Source organism: Ornithodoros turicata, chromosome 6 (genome assembly GCF_037126465.1).
Source record: "Ornithodoros turicata isolate Travis chromosome 6, ASM3712646v1, whole genome shotgun sequence".
NCBI classification, from domain to species: domain Eukaryota; kingdom Metazoa; phylum Arthropoda; class Arachnida; order Ixodida; family Argasidae; genus Ornithodoros; species Ornithodoros turicata.
Window position 1 is genome coordinate 70,446,203 of NC_088206.1, and position 17,384 is coordinate 70,463,586.

Below are 17,384 nucleotides of genomic sequence, written 5' to 3' on the forward strand. Positions count from 1 at the left end.
TTTCTGCTCTTCGCATTTCGGTTTCGGTTTGCTGTTGTCATCATTTACCAATTAATTACTCGCCCAAAATGAATACGAATGTTGTACTCGGTATCGATGGGGTGGTTCGTGTTCGATATGATGCTCACCTTATTGTTTTGTGTGTGTGTGTGTGTGTTTTTTTTTTCGAATTCTCGCGAAGTCTAGTTAGTCCTAGTTACTTTAACTTTGTAACTGTAGCTAGCTCGAGCTGCAGAACTCACTAGTTTCCCATGCTATATTGTTGTAACCGTAACTTGGTTATTTTTCGAAGTAACTTACCCTTGAAGCTGAGAAGGGCGTTTTGAAGAAATTTCCACCGAGAAAATTGTGCAGGACAGAAGCATTTCACCAGCGGCATGGCGAAAGCACCAGGTCCTTGGTGATAGCCAAGGTCGTGGGTTCGAATCTTGTACCACCCGCCGTGCTATCTGAGGACTTCCTTGGATTTTCCTGTAGATTTTCCAGACGAATGCCGGCACAGGTCCCCCTGAAGTCGGCCCAGGACGCACACTAACCCCCTGTCCCCCATTCCTTCCAGCTGTCCTCTCTTCATCTGTCCACGCGTCTGTACACCGGCCGCTCATATAGCCACGGTTGCTTCGCGGCGCTAACACAGAATAAAAAAACAAAAAACAAGGATTCAACATCTGGGGCAATGACAATATTTGGAAAACGATTAATTTATACAAATTTTCGATGTACTGGTGCCTGTAATTTCGAACTGCAATCTGGAGGTGCAGCCATAGTTTGTCATTGATTACGTAACGCCACCGCGCAAAGCATGCTAATGGGCACTATCATCTTTTATCAGCCTATCAGCCGACGTGTCCCCCCCCCCTCCCTTCTTGCCTACCACAGCGAAATGTAACCTCTCGAACCGGTATTTTCGTGACATCACATGTTTGTAAACAGAGAGCCGTCTATTGGGTAGAAATTCCATTGCGTCCTACTAAGGAACCGGAAGTACATCATTTGAAATAAGCAAGAGCATTGCGCAGCTTTTGTTGTAATGGACTTCAGAAGATCCCAGAGACTTTGGCGCCGCTTTGAACTCTGGGAACTTGCTGAAAAAAAGAGCAGGAGAAGGTCTCCAAACTGTTTCGGTTCGTTCTCTCTAAGCCGATTGTCCACGAGGAGTCAAGGTGAGCGAAAACGAAACGTGAAGGACCGTTCATTCCAGTAATCTCCCAGGATGCAACGCGTACGCAAGGAGCCCTGGGATTTTCTGAAATCGTCTGATTGGTGATTTCGATGCCTCGCTGAGCAGAAACCGGAAAACCAATGACGTCACGGCATCGAAAGCGAGAAAATAGACCAATTCGGCGTTAGAAAAAAAGAATAATTTTCTGCCTGCTCTATCGAAGCGCTGTGCTTTATGATTCTGAACACGACAAAGATTCCTGGGCCGGCTTCTTCCTCTTCTCCTTCTCCTCTTTTATTTTCCCTTCCTTCTCTCGGTTTGTTTTCCTGTTGCTTTGGGTACGGACGGCCGGTTTGATCTTAGGTCTACGCATGGTAATTGAAATTCAGCTGTAATGCAGGCGATATACATGTATATATATATATAGTATATTGAGGTATAACTATGCCTATCTTTATATTCAAGCGGAATATGTATGCTGCGCATAATAATACTGGGGCGGAAAGATATTCGACATAAAAATTGACATTCGATGGAGTGCATGAGCCTTTCCTCTTTGCATTTAGAATAGGCTATGGTAGGCATTGTACCCACCGAACACCGCTCACACGGATACTTATCCTTTACATTATCGTGACTCATCTTACTCACTTATCCTACGTTACTTATTTCTGGAATGTCGTGTCATTTTCAAATGAGAAACGAGAAATAATTCTAGAAAGTTAGGATCAACAACAACAACTTTATTTTGAGATCATGAATGGGGAGTATCATAGCCATAGGGGGCGATGCTCTAACCCCATTGCTGGTGGTGATGCGGGGAATGAAATAATGAGCCCGTTCACAATAATTGAGTCCTAATAAAAATTTGGTCGTAATAACTGCATAATCCAAGTCCTATTGTGTCTAAAAAGGTCAAAGGAGCTTTGAGGGCAGAGCGTTGGTGGGCTGGATTTGGCCAGGGACCAAGCAATTTTGAGAGAGAGAGAGTCCAGCTGAATAAGAGACCCGGAGAGCGCGGTTCGGGAATGTTTGTAGTGTGGGCAATAAAGAATAATGTGCTCTAGATTCTCTAGAGCACCGCGGTGACGCGTCCATCGTGTCGCCGACGCGTCAACGTCGCACGTCCATCATGCAAGGCAAGCTTTTTGTCCGAAGGATAATGACGGTGACGATGATTTTCTGTGACACGAGGGCGAAACCACAGCGCGCCATATTCGTGACGTCACGCGCGGAGTCTGACCGGGAAGGGATTCCAGTCGGGAAAAACGTTCGGAAATGGATTCCAATTTAAAAACTGAATATGTGAAATGCACCTAAAAAAATATGAAAAAAATCGACGATGTCGGTACTCATGTTGAATTCCAATGGCAGAGTGGGAGCAAGGGGCAGGCTCCGCAGTGGAGCGGCTTGATCTGGCCTAGAGCAAGTGATCCGAATCTGCGACTGGAACACTTCCGCACAACTTGGAGTTTAGCCCTGGGTAATCTCCCTTCGTGGATGGCGGCCAGAGACGGAGGAAGAAGAAGAAGAAGATGCTCATGTTCCATTATAATGCCATGTTTCGCAACATCAAGGTCCTCCTAATCCCCTAACGTTGCCCTGGTAATGTCTGACCTATCGCTTCCTTCATGAAACAAAATCGCTAACGTACGACGCGAAATACTAGTCACGGCGAAGACGCGTTGCGAAGCGGCCATGTTGGCGAAGTAGAGACAGGAAATAGGAAGCACGAGCGACAAGTGGTACGTCACGTTGTGTTCCAGTTGAATCTGCCTATTTTGGCGGAGCAGTCTCGGTTGCTCCCTGGAGCGACCTTGGCTGGAATGCCGCTCCAAAGCTGCCATTGGAATACTCCAGAACTGTTCCCAATCTGCCAATCAAACAGACTTGCTCTCGGCGGAGCAACAAAACTTGTTCCGGAGGCGCTCCGAATCTGCCATTGGAATTCAACATCAATGAAACAATGAGCGTATGCTTCCACATATCTTTCTTTGTTGATATTTTCTCGTGTCTTCTACAGCGGACGACCATGTTGAAGAAGTGGAGGTGGCCATGGTACGGTACCAACCTGAAAGGATAGAAGAGCTCTGTCGAAGCACAAAGTTTACACGACAAGAACTCAAGTATATGTATCAGGGTTTCAAACAGGTAATTAACCGTCTTATCATACATGTCTTCTACGGGCTACTTGCATCTTATCTAACGCACCTTCTATAACAGCTATGTTACGTACGCCCATAGCACAGTTTCCTTTTACAGTTATTCTATTTTGTTTTCTAGTTATCTCACGTTATCTTATAGCTGTCCAATATCGATCTTGTGAAGTAAACGTAACGGTTGTAGCTTCTCTGCGTTATAGAAGTGATCGGGAAAGGAAGTCTCTAAGCAATAGAAGAGCAATTCGAGCTGTCATTGTGGCCAAAGTACCTCTCCGTAGTGTTTCTGCTATTTTCCTTCATAAAAAGAAATGCACTTTATGAAAAATCGATGCTTGTTACAGTTACGGCTGCAGCAGTTACACCAATCTAACTTTGTTTTTTATTTTTTTCTAATTTATTTTTTTGCAGGTGTGTCCGACGGGAGTTGTACACGAAAATACCTTTAGGGATATCTACGCACAATTTTTTCCACAAGGTGGTGAGTATGTGTTTGGACACAAGCGTTTCATAGGTCACATATCTCCTTCGTGCGTAACCCTGTGGTCAACACATTTTTCCTCATTTTATGCTTTTCAGACGTGAGCCAATACGCGCACTACCTGTTTCAAGCATTCGACCAGGACCATAATGGTACAATAACCTTCCAGGTTAATACAATGCCTGTTTAATACTACGCGTTCTCTGTATCTCGTGTGTTGTCCGTGTATTGTTCTGCGTATAGACGTAGGTCGTGACGTCTTTGTCTCGTAGAGCACCATCTGTGCGAGCTTGTGTTGTCTGTATTGGTATAGCGTAGCTGCGGCGGGACCGCGATTCTGAGATTAGGGCAGCAAAGCGGGAAAAACGTACTACCCGGGATATCGTAATTTACGAGGGACCGCTATAAACAAACAATTTGTTTTAACGATGACGGGTAGTTTGAAAACGTCTTGCTGGTTTTGAGCCTTCGTGTTTGTGTTTGTTTACGTGTTCTTGCCCATCGCTCAGGCTTGCCTATCATGGACGGATAGTTTATCGCCATGGTCGCTACTCTACCCCATTGCCGGCCCTAATGCGGTGGAATGAAATTATGATGCGCCTCGCACAGTGAGGTCCGAAGTGCTACGGTGTCCGAAAAGTTTAGAAGCGCATTTAAGGCATAGCGTTGGTGGGCTATAAACGGGCATCAGCTTATTTTACTCTTACCACTTATGACAGTCGATATGGTACGAAGAACGTATTTCCGAGTATATTACGTAGCCGGCACCTTTTGTTTTCGAACCAGTGTTGTCCGCATGCAATGTAGTTTTGCTGCCGTATTTGACGAGCAATGCACATTTGGTGGCCACTTGGAGACAGTGCTGCCTCCTAGTTTTCAAGTTTACTTTTCTAAAAAAACAACGATTGCAGTTGGGACGAAAATCGTGACGTAGTTTCCCTTTCTTTTCTGAATAACGCGTCCTGGAATAGCCAGCCCCGAGTGGCTCGAGACTAACCTCTCCGTTTTTTTTTTCTTTTATAAGTTTTATAAATCAATCATTCAATCGTGACGCGAGAGTACTGAGAGCTCGGGCTATCGAATAAATAAATCTTCTAGACTGCACCTCTTCCGTTTTACGATACCTTTGAGAACAACTACAAGGCCAGTTGCCCATATTTCTGCCAATTCAGGCTTCAAAAGGCAGCGGGCTTCCCTGTATAGCGTTCGCATGACATTATCCGTGCATTCACACGGGCAAAATCCTCACGGAATATTCTAGTGGAAGAAAAAGCGAAAACACTGCTCACAGAGCCGAAGTTCCGGCCCGTGTTATGTTGAGCATTCACACGGTGCGGAATATCGGCAGTGGCGTACCGCGCATTTAGCAGACGACACGTAGCAGACGACACTTAGCAGATGACACCGTGAGCGTGTTTTCCTGTCGTCTGCTACGGAATATCTTGTGGCGGTGTAGCAGGATATTCCCCACGGTTAGACGTCTTCCCTATGTCTTCCCTAACACCACCACACGGTGAGCAGTTGGGGGAGGCTTCTTTTCTGTGATCTCGCGCAGGAGTCGTTGAGCCAGAATCGATCTAAGTATTGTGACGCCTGGAGGAATAGTGATCGAATAGTCTTTTATAAGACGCCACTTTGCCGGCATACAAATCCTATCATGCAGGCTCCTTCGCGTACACATGCCGCTGTAGAACGGACGTTGCAAAGTGTATTATTATATAAGCACTTGAAAAGCGCGACTTCAAAGCGGTAGTAAAGTGGTAATCGCGCAAGTGCACTTTCACTGAACGTCATGACATTCAAAAGACAGATAATCGTCGTCTATACGCGTAGTTGTTGTCGAGAAGTACCTGCATACTGCATAGCCTAGAGGATAGCATGCATCTTTCATGGAAAAGCCGGTACGAGTTCCAGAACAGCTCACACTCGACGGAGATCGTTCACGTGGATCATAAATTATTCCGTTTCGTGCACTGCAGCCCTTTTGCACCGCGCGATGCGGCGGTGTGCAGTTGAAGTATTACAAAGTATTTCCTACCGTCGCTACTTTTGTGGTGGAGTGATTAAAGATGAACTAAATCAGTAGATGGCACGTTGCTTCATGCCAGTTTATGGTCCACAGCCTGTGGTCTAGCACTTCGGCTAGAATGGGGCGGTTTGAGTTTGCAGTTTAAGGTTCCGTGTCCGTTAGTGCAGCGTATAGAGCTCTACACGAGAAACGTCGTCATGACGTTGGTAGACGAACAGAAACCGAAACTAATCGGAAGAAGAGGGCTGGGTTCCACGAATGTGCACTTGTTCGCTGCCTCCTATTGAAAGAAAAGTAGGATCGAAGGTCGCGTCCCTTTCAGGGACCATCGTAATCCCCTCAAGACCGTGGCTTTCGGGTGCGACCTTATTCACCCCTAGCTTCATGCGTAGCTCGAATCTACCAAATAGACGACTTCAGAAAATCCCAGCGCTCTTTGCGCACGCATTGCATCCTGGGCGCTTGCTGAGCGACGCTAAGCACTCTGGGATTTTCTGAACTCGTCTGTTGGTGGCGCATTTCGAACACTATGACGGCATTTGTTTACAAGCAGGGAGAGGTCTATTAATTTAGCACTTGATTATAAGGTCATGTAGATGATATTTATGGTCGTCAATAAACATCGGACCGTATCTTTCGCTTCGCGATGCAGGACTTCGTAGTGGGTCTCTCAGCTCTATCGCGCGGTGCTCCGGTTGAGAAGCTCCGCTGGGCATTCCAGTTGTACGATATCAACGGAGATGGTTGCATATCCCGGGATGAAATGCAAGAGATAATCGCCTCGGTCCACAGCCTAGTGGGCAACACTGGTGGCGGGTCGGCGCAGGAGGACCACGAGTTTTACTCCGCCAGGGATCATGCCAACAGGGTCTTCCAGGTAGGACTTACAATTTCCATTTCATTTCTAAGATCTGACTTTTCTTCGTATGATAAGCGTCTGATATGGTTTGTGGATAAATGTGGCAAGTTAGCATAGCTCCGGGCAGAACGTGTTAATGGAGTTGTTAGCCTCGGTAAAATGTGACTTGTTACTCCAAGTTGCGCGTGTAAAAGGTCGACTTTGTGCATTGGCTGCATTTCATTAGATAGGACTCGGGAAGTGTTATGGAGAGGTTAGCATCACTGACTCTGGCTAGCGCGTGTGCGAAAAATAAATGTACCTCAATGTGGATGCGGTTCAATGAGATACTATGTAATTGTGTGAACGAGTGCATTAGATTCGATGAAACTGCTACATAGTATTATGGAGAGGTTAGCACCACCGACTGTCTGGCTACTCCAACTCGCAGATGCAAAACAACGAGTTCGTCAGTGTGAGTGCCAAAAGATGGCATTGCATTGGAACCCATAGGTGAAGAGCGTTGGTGATGAGGTTAGCCTCAGTAACTGTTTACTCTGACTCGCACATGCAAAAAGTTGAAGTGTTATTGCATGTCAATGTGTTTTGAGTGACTCAATGATTGCAAATGTGTGTGCCTTGCAGCACTGTACAGTTTATTCAGTCATTAGGTACTTGTCTTTCAGAAACTCGACCTCAACCAAGACGGCATTGTCACTTTCGATGAGTTCATTGAGACATGCCTCAAGGTGAGTTAACTGAGTCCTTTTTTCGTTTCAATCTATCTGTTAACTTCCTATGTTACTGAACAGTGGGTGTCAGCAAATTATCGGAACACTTCCTAAATACGATTTCACGTTCTCTCGTATCACGCTATGGTGTGTTTTCGGATAACTTGAAGATGGATATCATGTGAAAGGCTATCAGGTGGAAGCGATTGAAGTTGGTGAAGTAGTTCTTAATGTGATTGACAGTATCGCTAACGTGAATGGCAGTCAATTGCATTGGACCCTGCGTAATACGATCTCTGATTATACGATATCCCGCTTTGTACGATTTGTTTTTTGGTGCTCCGTTAGTAGTGACTTGTTTGTAGTGCTTTCCCGCGTTATGCGATTTTCCGAATAACACTTTTGCTTCTGCGTCCCTACGGAAATCGTATTATGCGGGTTTCACTGTGTAAGTCTAGTAACGATCAGTGCGTCCTGCGTCCTTTACGGTGAAAATACCGTATTATCGGCGATATACACGCCATGCCAAAGCAGGAATTTCATATCACACATTTTTCACGTCGACGCAAAATCGTGCGCAACATGAACACTGAAGATTGGTTTCGCCTCAGCTGTGGGCCTTACCTCACTATAAAATCACTTTGGCTGTGTTCTTCCGTTGAAACGTTATCGAAAGAAACGTTCAGTTTGGCAATCAGAAGCATCGTTATAACCGGCGAAAAGACACGCAACCTGCAACACGATGACATCATCTGTATGACATGACTCTGAGATCGTTTTAACAATCTTCTTGTGTTGAACCATTATCTAAACGAACCTTCAGTTCGAAAATCAGAAACATCGTTATATCCGGTGAAAAAACGCGTAACCAGCAACACAGTGACCGTACAATTCCTACGAAAGGAACCTCTCAGGTCAATTTACTTCCGAAACAAAACTTTTTCCTTTCCTGTGCAATCAGGCCTCGCCTCATTACAGCTACCTTTCCGTTTTCTGCGATATATCAGAGTCCCTTTTGTTCTAGCCCTTTGGGACTCGCGTTACCGCGGCCCTTGTCTTTCGCCAGTTTCCTTTTGTTTGGGTCTGTTGTCCCGCGCTGATTTCTATTTGTCGGATTTTCTCCCTCTCCCGGAGATTATTATTGCTCGGGTGCTGGGATTGGTGCTGGGCTCCGAGCCCGTTCTTGAGTCACGCGCGGTTTATTTCTTGCCCACCAGGGATCGAGAGAACGTGTTAAGCCTAACGGGGCTGTCCTTAGTTGTTTATGCGCTTCGAGTATTGTCTTCGGTATCGTTGCACTTTGAGTTAGAGTTAGGTCTTGATGTTGGTTATTTGTGCTGAAGTTCTGCGTTATACGTCCATATGTTAGAGTGCCTTATGGCTCTGTTGCCTTTAGGCTTTCCTGTGGCAACGATGTGATATGCCACGCTAGAACCTTTCGGAGGGAGACGCGTTCTCGATCATAGTAACCCTCGTATAATGCACCGTGTTTGGCGCGAAGATTAAACTCCTTGATGTTCACTTAGAGCTAACGGACAAGGACAGTTTCTGAACCAGTAGAATGACAAGTCTCAGGACGAGAGTTGCCGGTATTTCGAACATGCATTGTCCTATGATGCGTTGGTAAAGCATTGTTGTGAGGAACCTGGAGTATGTATATAAAATACAGAAGGTAAACCACGGAAGTAAGTCCTTCGCCCCCCAAGGTTTCTACGTTTTTAGCCTTTCCAAGGGTGAATGTCGATTACGCTTGTTCTTCTGCTTCTGTATTTTTCAACCTGCACGCGCTTCAAGCTGACTGAAAGCAACTTGTACTTCTGAAGCACGTCAACTACAGAAACGTCACATGCCATGAACAACGATGAGAACTGCCTCCATCTGAAGAGCAGCTCCTTTTGCGACAAACCACTCCCTCCAGACATAAGACTTGTTCCACCACTTGCTGGCACCACATTTTGTTTGTGACAAAATGAGCACCCAGTTCCAAAATGCACCTCCATTCATTTTGGCAGCGGCGTGCCGTGCAACAAATAACAGCTCCCGCGAAAGAATGACAAGCGCAACTCGCTTCTCTCGCGCGCGCGAGAGAGAGCGAGACTTCTCTGATCTGCACCACACCCTCTACAAACCATCCCCTCCTTCCAAGAGAGTGAAAGTGAACGAGGGAAGTCGACGTCAATTCGTGACGTAGCCCGGCGCAACCGAAGCGCCTTCGCAGTAGCGGACGAATTTTCGGTGGCCAATGAGAGCCACGCAGGGTCTGACGACGTCACGCGAGTAGATTTGATTTTCGGAGGGTGGTTTCGAGCCATGTTAAATATGTCACTTCCTGTCACTTCCTTTAGATATGTCACTTCCTTTTTTTCTCTCTCTCTCTCTTTCTCTCCATCACACCCTTCCACTCTTTAAGGACGAAAATATAATGAAATCCCTCGCAATCCTGGACACTGTACTATGATGCCAACGACCACCTCCAACCTCCTCGGTACACTCCGCACAAGTATGGTGACTGACAGGCCTGCTCTTTGTGAAGTCAGGGCTTTGTGTCATCGTGACGTCACCACAAAACGTCACCACGCGTTCCTGGCGACGCGACGCCGTCGGCCATCTTGGACGGCCGTATTGAGATTCGCCACTGACATCAGCGCCATCGGCCGGGCGCGTACTGCGCGCATGGCCAATAGTATTTCTTCAATTATATCGGCATGCTAACAATCGCCATAAATATGCACGTCCATAAACACATCAACGAAGTTGTATCGTACTTATTGTCAATACTTTGATATGTCTCGTTGGTTGTTTGTCAGTATTGTCACTGTGTGATATGGGAAACGTTAATATTGACAGAGACAGATTTTTTTGTATAGAAAAGTCTGTGTTTGGTATTCGTGCTGCACTGAATAACGTTGTACAGCATATTGAATGGAAAGTACACCGCTATGAACGAATTAGGTTAGACCAGCTGTTGTCGTCTGGTTACGTCGTAGACTGACGTATTTATTTAGGCCTCTAAAATTGGCGGGGGGGGGGTTGTTGTTTATGATGCTGACTAATATGTGTTGCAGAAATGTGATCTCGCAGCGTACATATGTTCTGTCACATATTTTTGCTCGCTAACGCCTTTCTGTATTGACGCTGAGTGTAAAGCTAAATGCAATATTAGCGGCGAGAACTTGCGCTGGTGTCCTCTGTGGGTGATGACCAAAAACGTTTTATAGTGAATGCGCGCGGGCCGAGGTGGCAATTTTCTCACACAGTGTTTATTTTGATGGGAGGGCGCGAGGTAGTCGAACTTGGCAGTGTGTGATCGAACGCTTGCCGATGTCCAAGATTCGATCCAAGTCTAATTCCAAAGGCAGTCAAGCACGGTGTAAGCCATAAAGAGGTGACACCTGTAGTGGACATGGTTTTGGTTTCAGCGGCTAGACGCGACCAGCTTGGCTGTTCCAGTGTGGCAACAGTGGGCGGGTCGTAACATGGCGTCCTCCTTCGTTTGACGGTGATCGACCTACGTCCGTTTGCTGTCTAGACCCTGACGCCCTCGCCTATCCTGGTACTGCCAAGCTTGTTGAAAACAGAGACGTGCACCTGGAAGGAGTGAGGGACAAGGGGGTCAAGCTTTCCTGACCAACTGATGACCTGCAGTCAAACTGAGATATTCGGAACGAAACATCAGCCGTTTTTTTTGTTTGTTTGTTTTTTCTCTCGCCGCCAATATTTCGTTGAGCTTTACACAACGTAGGGGCCAGGCCAACATCTTTTGCGCTGCATTTGTAATCCGAGCGGAAATATTTTCTCACGTATTTTCAGAGGGCGGCAATGCCTTTATAGGAAAACGTTTTTTCTACATAAATCCAAACGTGCCAAATACAAAGCTCGCAAATTTCGTATTGCTTTTATGAACGTCATATAGGGATTAAGGCAGAGGAATGTCAACCCCGACCTGAAAGTGCGATTTTTCCGATGGCCAACAGGGGGCGAGTAATGTCTTCTCGCCTGGACGCGCTGTTCGCTGTGAAGGTCCAGAGAGAACACGTCTCCATACCGTGCGGAACTAAAGGATCACAAAGTCGAAATGTCAGCTGGTCACTTCCGGAAATTTTCTTTCGTGGATCACGCGCCGTAATGGATAAAGGAGCCTTAAATCGATACTGTTTCTCTCGCTTTACCACAATCACCTTCTTCCAAAATTCAGATTGCGGTGTATCATGTCTTACACTCTCGCCGAGAAAGACAAAAAACGAGAAAGAAACTACTTTACAATGCTTTAATAGAAATCTTCACACGCGGCCATGTCAATTTTCATGTGCTCTTTCGCTGTACAGCCAATGAGAGCTCAAAGATGACACGCAAACAAAGCAGGTGGGCTGGATTGCCTTGATTCGGCCTCTTACATGCGAGCTTTGATGAAAGTGCCGATTTGTTGCGTAGTTTCGTTGAATTTGGCTTTAGACCAAAGCGTCGTTGGCAGTACAGGTGTATGGAAACTTTCTGCTACCCAAACTGCTGGCATTTTTGAAAGTACAAATGATAGGCTTATCATGCTATCCGTGCCCCTCTACCTAATCTTCGGAAACAGAAGAATATACCGTCGTACATTCCACAAGAAAATGCATCTTCGCACGCGCTTTTTTTCTTTTTCGCTTTGCGCTGTTCTTTCATTCCCATTTTGGTGTCCTTTTGTCGTGCGTGCACAGTGTCGTTTGCTGTCTCAAGTGTTTCTGCCGCTTTTGGCTTTCATTGTTGGTCTGCAACGTGGAGGAAAGCAAGGAGAGTGGAGCTGTAGTGCTCGAAATTGCAACGCTCATATCCTGTAAATGACCTATTTATGATGTGGCGCTGAAAGGTGCACGCCCATAAAGTCACTGGATAAGAGAAAGCACCGCAATCCTCCGATGTTTGCCGCCGTGACCTTGGAGCAACAATGGCGGTCGTAGCATACAAAGCCATGTTGCGGTCGCCATTTTTGTTCCAATGTCGAGGCTGAAAAGGGAAAGGATGGCGCTACTTCCCTCAATCCAGTGACATTTACACGCCCACAAACCACTCCTACCCCTGCGAGGGATTGTTAATTACACCGTGTTCGGTGATTGGGCCGTTCCGAACACGTGACCCCTCTGGTCATTGGTCGTGCTTTTATGACGTGTCCCCGGTGTCACTTTTCTTCCTTTCCTCCATGGTTCGTAAGGTATCGTGTCCCGTCCAGTCCCGTCGATGCCGACCTACGGCATGATGACGTATACGTCTAACAGATGACGGATAAAATTCCGTGCCAAATTTGGAGGGCGACAAACAAGGTTGTGCCGAATGGGACGCAAACAAGTTTTTGACAATGCGCTGTTTTTGCGTAGTCGGAGACGTAGCCGTAACCGCAGCCACAATCGCAAAATGCGAAAGCGTTTGTATCCCCCACCAGGGGGCACTACCTGTACCATAGAGAAAAGTGTGGGGCAATCTTTTTATGAAAAGAGAAAAGACAGCGGAGTGTTTGTCGAAACATGCCTTCCGCGAAAATAAATAGTGCGCTGGTGAGAAGTTACCGGCTTTCCGCACGATTTCCAGGACAAAGTGTCTAAGTTTAGAAGTGCTTGAAATTTCTAGTTTCGGTTTTACAGTCCGTGACGTCAGCGGCATTCCTGCAGATGACACGCATTTGTTTTCCGCTTCTTACCATACGTTTGTAACATGGTGTTCCATGATGACGTGTGCAGTATGTTATGTTAATGCTCATACATGGAGGAGAAGGAGCTAAGAAGTGTCAACCAACCAGGTGAGACAGATTCATTATGGAACGAAAGGGAGCAACCATCGTAGACCACGAACTTCCTTTCGTTCGCTGGTCATCTGCTTCTCCTTCGCAAAGCATGACGACTTAGAGATCTTATCCTTAAGTGAAAGAAAATACAGAAGCCGACACTGAAGATTTTTGTTTAAGTTTAATTTGTACAAGCTTTCGCGTGGAGGTCCACGCTTCCTCAGGTACCAAGGAACCTGAGGAAGTGTGGACCTCCACGCGAAAGCTTGTACAAATTAAACTTAAACAAAAATCTTCAGTGTCGGCTTCTGTATTTTGTTTATGTGATCTACAGGACTTGACTCCCCTCTTCGTATACGCACCTTAAGTGAAAGACGAAGTTTACAACTCCGCACCTCGTAGAACAGCACATCTCCCCGCATTATTGATGTGCAAGAGCTTCGGCCTCAGCGAAGTTCTCGAATGCAAATCCCAATCCAATCCAATCCAATCCAAACAAATCCATTCTCGAAGCCGATTAACCAATAAGCTGAATCGAGTACATCCTTTTCGGTGCGGTACTGCCATGCACCCTTCTTTTTGGCTTTTTCTGCTCTCCAGGTGTGTTTTATTGGGAAGATACGGAAAGATCGTATGGGAACGGTAAAGTGAAAGGAGGAGGGAGATAACGGCGGAAGGAGGGCATGAGGCACCCCCGAAAAATAACGTAAGCGATGGCCAGACTAGCTCAGCATGAAAGAGCTTGGTTCCAGTTTGTGTTGCGGGTCAAATATCGCACTTTTTTTTATTTCTTTTCCAAGCAGCGTTGTTTGTGTACGTGACGGGAAAATGAATAAATGCTCATTTGCAAATAAGTGAAAGCTTGTTTGACTCATTCCGTGTTGGCTCCGGCAGGAGAAGTGAAAGTGAAGTCACATCTTGCCGTTTTGACTTCGTTTTTTTTCCTCTTCCCCCTTTTCTCCCCTTTTCCCTTTTCTCCCCCTTTCCCTTTTTTTTCCTTTTTTTGTGTGTGTATCTTTTGGTGGGCAAAATCACGAATTGTTAATTTCACCACTACGAGTCGCTATGCAAAAAATAGGGCACTCACGAGCATGCAGCAAAACCGAAACCGAAACCTTTAACCTTTCGGCCGAACCGAAACCTTTGATTGCTGTTGAGACTAACGGCTATGTAGACCTTACAGATTTTGTGCTCTATTGGGGTCAGTATTTTCGACACCGTGGTGCGTCTAAATAGGTTTTTATTTTTTCAAAAATATTTTGTTAAACCTCTAATTTTCGGGGGGGGGGGGGGCAGGGGCGTGTATTTGACGAAAGGTATGCACCGAAATATACGGTGGCTTACGGTAAACCCCCCGCGCTTCTTTTGTGTGGCCCACAAGCGAGTCAAGGGTAAGTTACTAAAAAGAGTATGTTACAGTTCGCCTCCAAAAATATTAACTCTGTTACAGTTACTCTTCTCGAAATGTTACAGCTACAGTTACCACGTTAAAGTAAACTTGGTTATTTCTTAAGAAGGTCTATGGGGAATTTTTGTTCACAGGGTTCTCGTAAAACTCGCTAAATTTCTACGCGAAACGGGTACAGGCGTGTTCCTCTCGAGTTTATGTATATAGGCAACTACACATTTTTGAATAATAGAAATATAAAGTAAAAATGGAAACGCGGGTCGCATTTTTGAAGGCCTGAAGCAATCCGCCGATTTTTGGCGAATTAAACTGTCCCAGATTTCCAATACATGGGAGTCTATGGGGAGATGCAACAAAATCGCTTTTCTCGGCACGCACGGCCGCGGTATCTGGGCGAAAATGATGTCATTCCCTACAGCTTCATTCTAGAAATTGATTGCAATCAACAAATTCGATAAGCTTACTGCAGTTTTCCAGATCCCTGCGAACGAAAAGAACGGCTCTCTCGTTTGCTATCACGTTCTGCACGCTGGCCCCGATCACATCACGTCCTTATAGCGCGGGAGGAAAGTAAAGCAAAGAAAACAATTTTCTGAGGGTCCCGCCAACCCCTGCTGGAAGCGACCAGAAACTAGATGGCACGAGTACGCTTTAAGAAAAGAAAAAAAAAAGCCGAATAAATGTAACTAAAAAAGTGTTTTAAGAGTTGTACTGTCTTAGCATAGTTATACCGTGTTATAAACAGGGGACTTCTAATGTGCACAGTGGAAGTTAGTCTATTTATTTTTTCCGAACTGAAGCACTATTTGTCGCCATCTTGGAACTGAACCTGAAGCGGAACGAATGAAAAGTACCGTTACGAACCCTGTGGCGATCTGGGCAGCGTAAAAGGTAGGTACCGTACTAATAAAACATGTTCTGATTATTTTACTAACATCTTACTTGCGTTCAACGACACGCTTGCGAGCATGCGTTGTCATCAGCTCATCATCCGATCAACGCTCGATGTCAAAACGCTGTTGACTTTCGTGGGAAAGCTTGCATCCTGCTCCAAGTTTGGCACCGCTTTCTGCAGTGCACTGAACTGTTATGAGCCCGAACAAACCGGTTCGAACCGTTACTTCTGCGTTCCGCAACTGAACCGGACCCGATCCCGTAAATTTTTCGGTTCCTGGTTGGGAAAGATGGCAGGGTACTTGAATCCTCGACAAAATGACGTTAGCGAACCGACGCGTAGAGAATATTGCCGTAGCTAAGAAAATTAGATGGTACCATTTTACAGTTACTTTAACCAAAAGCGCTAAGTAGTTACAGTTCCGTGTTACTTTCCTAGAAACGTAACTAGTTACTGTTGTAAGTTACTTGTATCTTAGTTACTATTCCCAAGACTGATACAAACAAGTTTAGTCGGTCATTAGTAAGTTATCCCAAAAAAATTTAACAAAACCATAGTTAGCTTTCAAAAGTAGTAACTGAGTTAGTTACATTTCCTATTTTGGAAATGTAACTACTTGTTACAGCTACTGTTGCTGCATTAAAGTAACTTAGCTACTTGTCACTTACCTACAGTTCTCAGTAACTTAATTACATACAAGTTACTTACGCGGAAAAGTATTTAAAGTATTTAGTTACTGCAACTAGTTACTGCAACAAGTAACCAGTTGCAACTACAAGTTACTTGCAACTTATTTGCTACCCAAGCCTGAGTTTAGTAAGCTCCAGAATAATTATTCGTCCTAGTGAAAGCTACAACATTGCTACAAAAAGACGCAGTTTCGAACAGACTCCGTTTTCACATCGTGTTACAGCCAAGCGATACTGATCAGTGCCCGAAGTCCTTTCACCCTGTAATAAAGCGACGAGGAGGGAGAAAGAAAGGGAAACTGTTGCTTTCCTTTATAACCTCTTCTCCCAAAGGGGCACTTCCTAAACCGGAAATGAGTGTCGCACGTGTCGCCTACCGTATGACGTCGCCCATTTTTCGCTTCCGGTGTCGGCAAACAAAGCAGACGACGCTGATATTTTGCGAAGGGGGAGCTTTATTGCGCATACAGCTTTAGTCCATGTCATCAATCTGCGTTTTGTTGCTAATTGGACGAAGTTTCTGTGGAACATTAAACTTCAGTTCTATCGCACAGATGTTGCTTTCGATGTTGCGGTGCGCGAAAACAGATATTGAAGCATTCTGCGGTGGCAGATACAGCAGATGGTCTGCTTCAGCTAGAACCGAAACTGGAAATAATTGGAAAGCAGAAGACATTTCGTGTTGACGCTCTTTTCGATTCCACCTTGTTGCGTATTATATCGCACACTAATCTGTTCTTTCTTTCTTTCTTTTGTTTTTGTCTAAAGGTAATCTGTTTATTTTGTTAACTTCTTGCTTTCTTTCTTTCTCTCTCCATACTTATGTTCCAACGTATGCTAACTATGCCCTTTTGGGCTCTTCGGGTGTAAATAAATAAAGAGAAGAAAAAACTTAAATGTTTCGAAATCGAGACAAAGCACGGGCAGAATTAAAGGCTGTAAGGCGTGTTCTCTAAAGCTAAATATTCTATCAGCCTCCCAGTTTAGTTATTTAGAACGATCTCGTCCACGACTCGGCTCGAGTCTCGCTCCCTATATTTATGCGTCGAAAGCAATCATTCAGAGGCGTGCGGCCATTTTGAATCGGGGTGAACCAAGCTTCAAAGGTCAGAAGAAAGACACAAAAACAACAACAACTTTGTTTCTATGGTGATGCTTAGCGTTTTTCAACGCCACAGAAAAAGAAAAACAATCTACAGAAAGAAACGCAGGATAAAAGAAACAAAATTTCTACGTA

The 17,384-nt window shown here is 45.3% G+C and overlaps 1 protein-coding gene across 2 annotated transcripts in view; it reads left to right on the plus strand.

Annotated features, from left to right (window-relative positions):
* The window catches only part of LOC135397253 (Kv channel-interacting protein 1-like), a 318,617-nt gene that overhangs the window by 228,697 nt on the left and 72,536 nt on the right, over positions 1 to 17,384 (plus strand). For both annotated transcript variants that reach the window (XM_064628703.1, XM_064628702.1), the window contains 5 exons: positions 3,186 to 3,313; positions 3,733 to 3,802; positions 3,901 to 3,971; positions 6,484 to 6,708; positions 7,356 to 7,418. In XM_064628703.1, the coding sequence (XP_064484773.1) occupies positions 3,186 to 3,313; positions 3,733 to 3,802; positions 3,901 to 3,971; positions 6,484 to 6,708; positions 7,356 to 7,418 (557 nt within the window). The remainder of the gene's footprint in view (positions 1 to 3,185; positions 3,314 to 3,732; positions 3,803 to 3,900; positions 3,972 to 6,483; positions 6,709 to 7,355; positions 7,419 to 17,384) is intronic.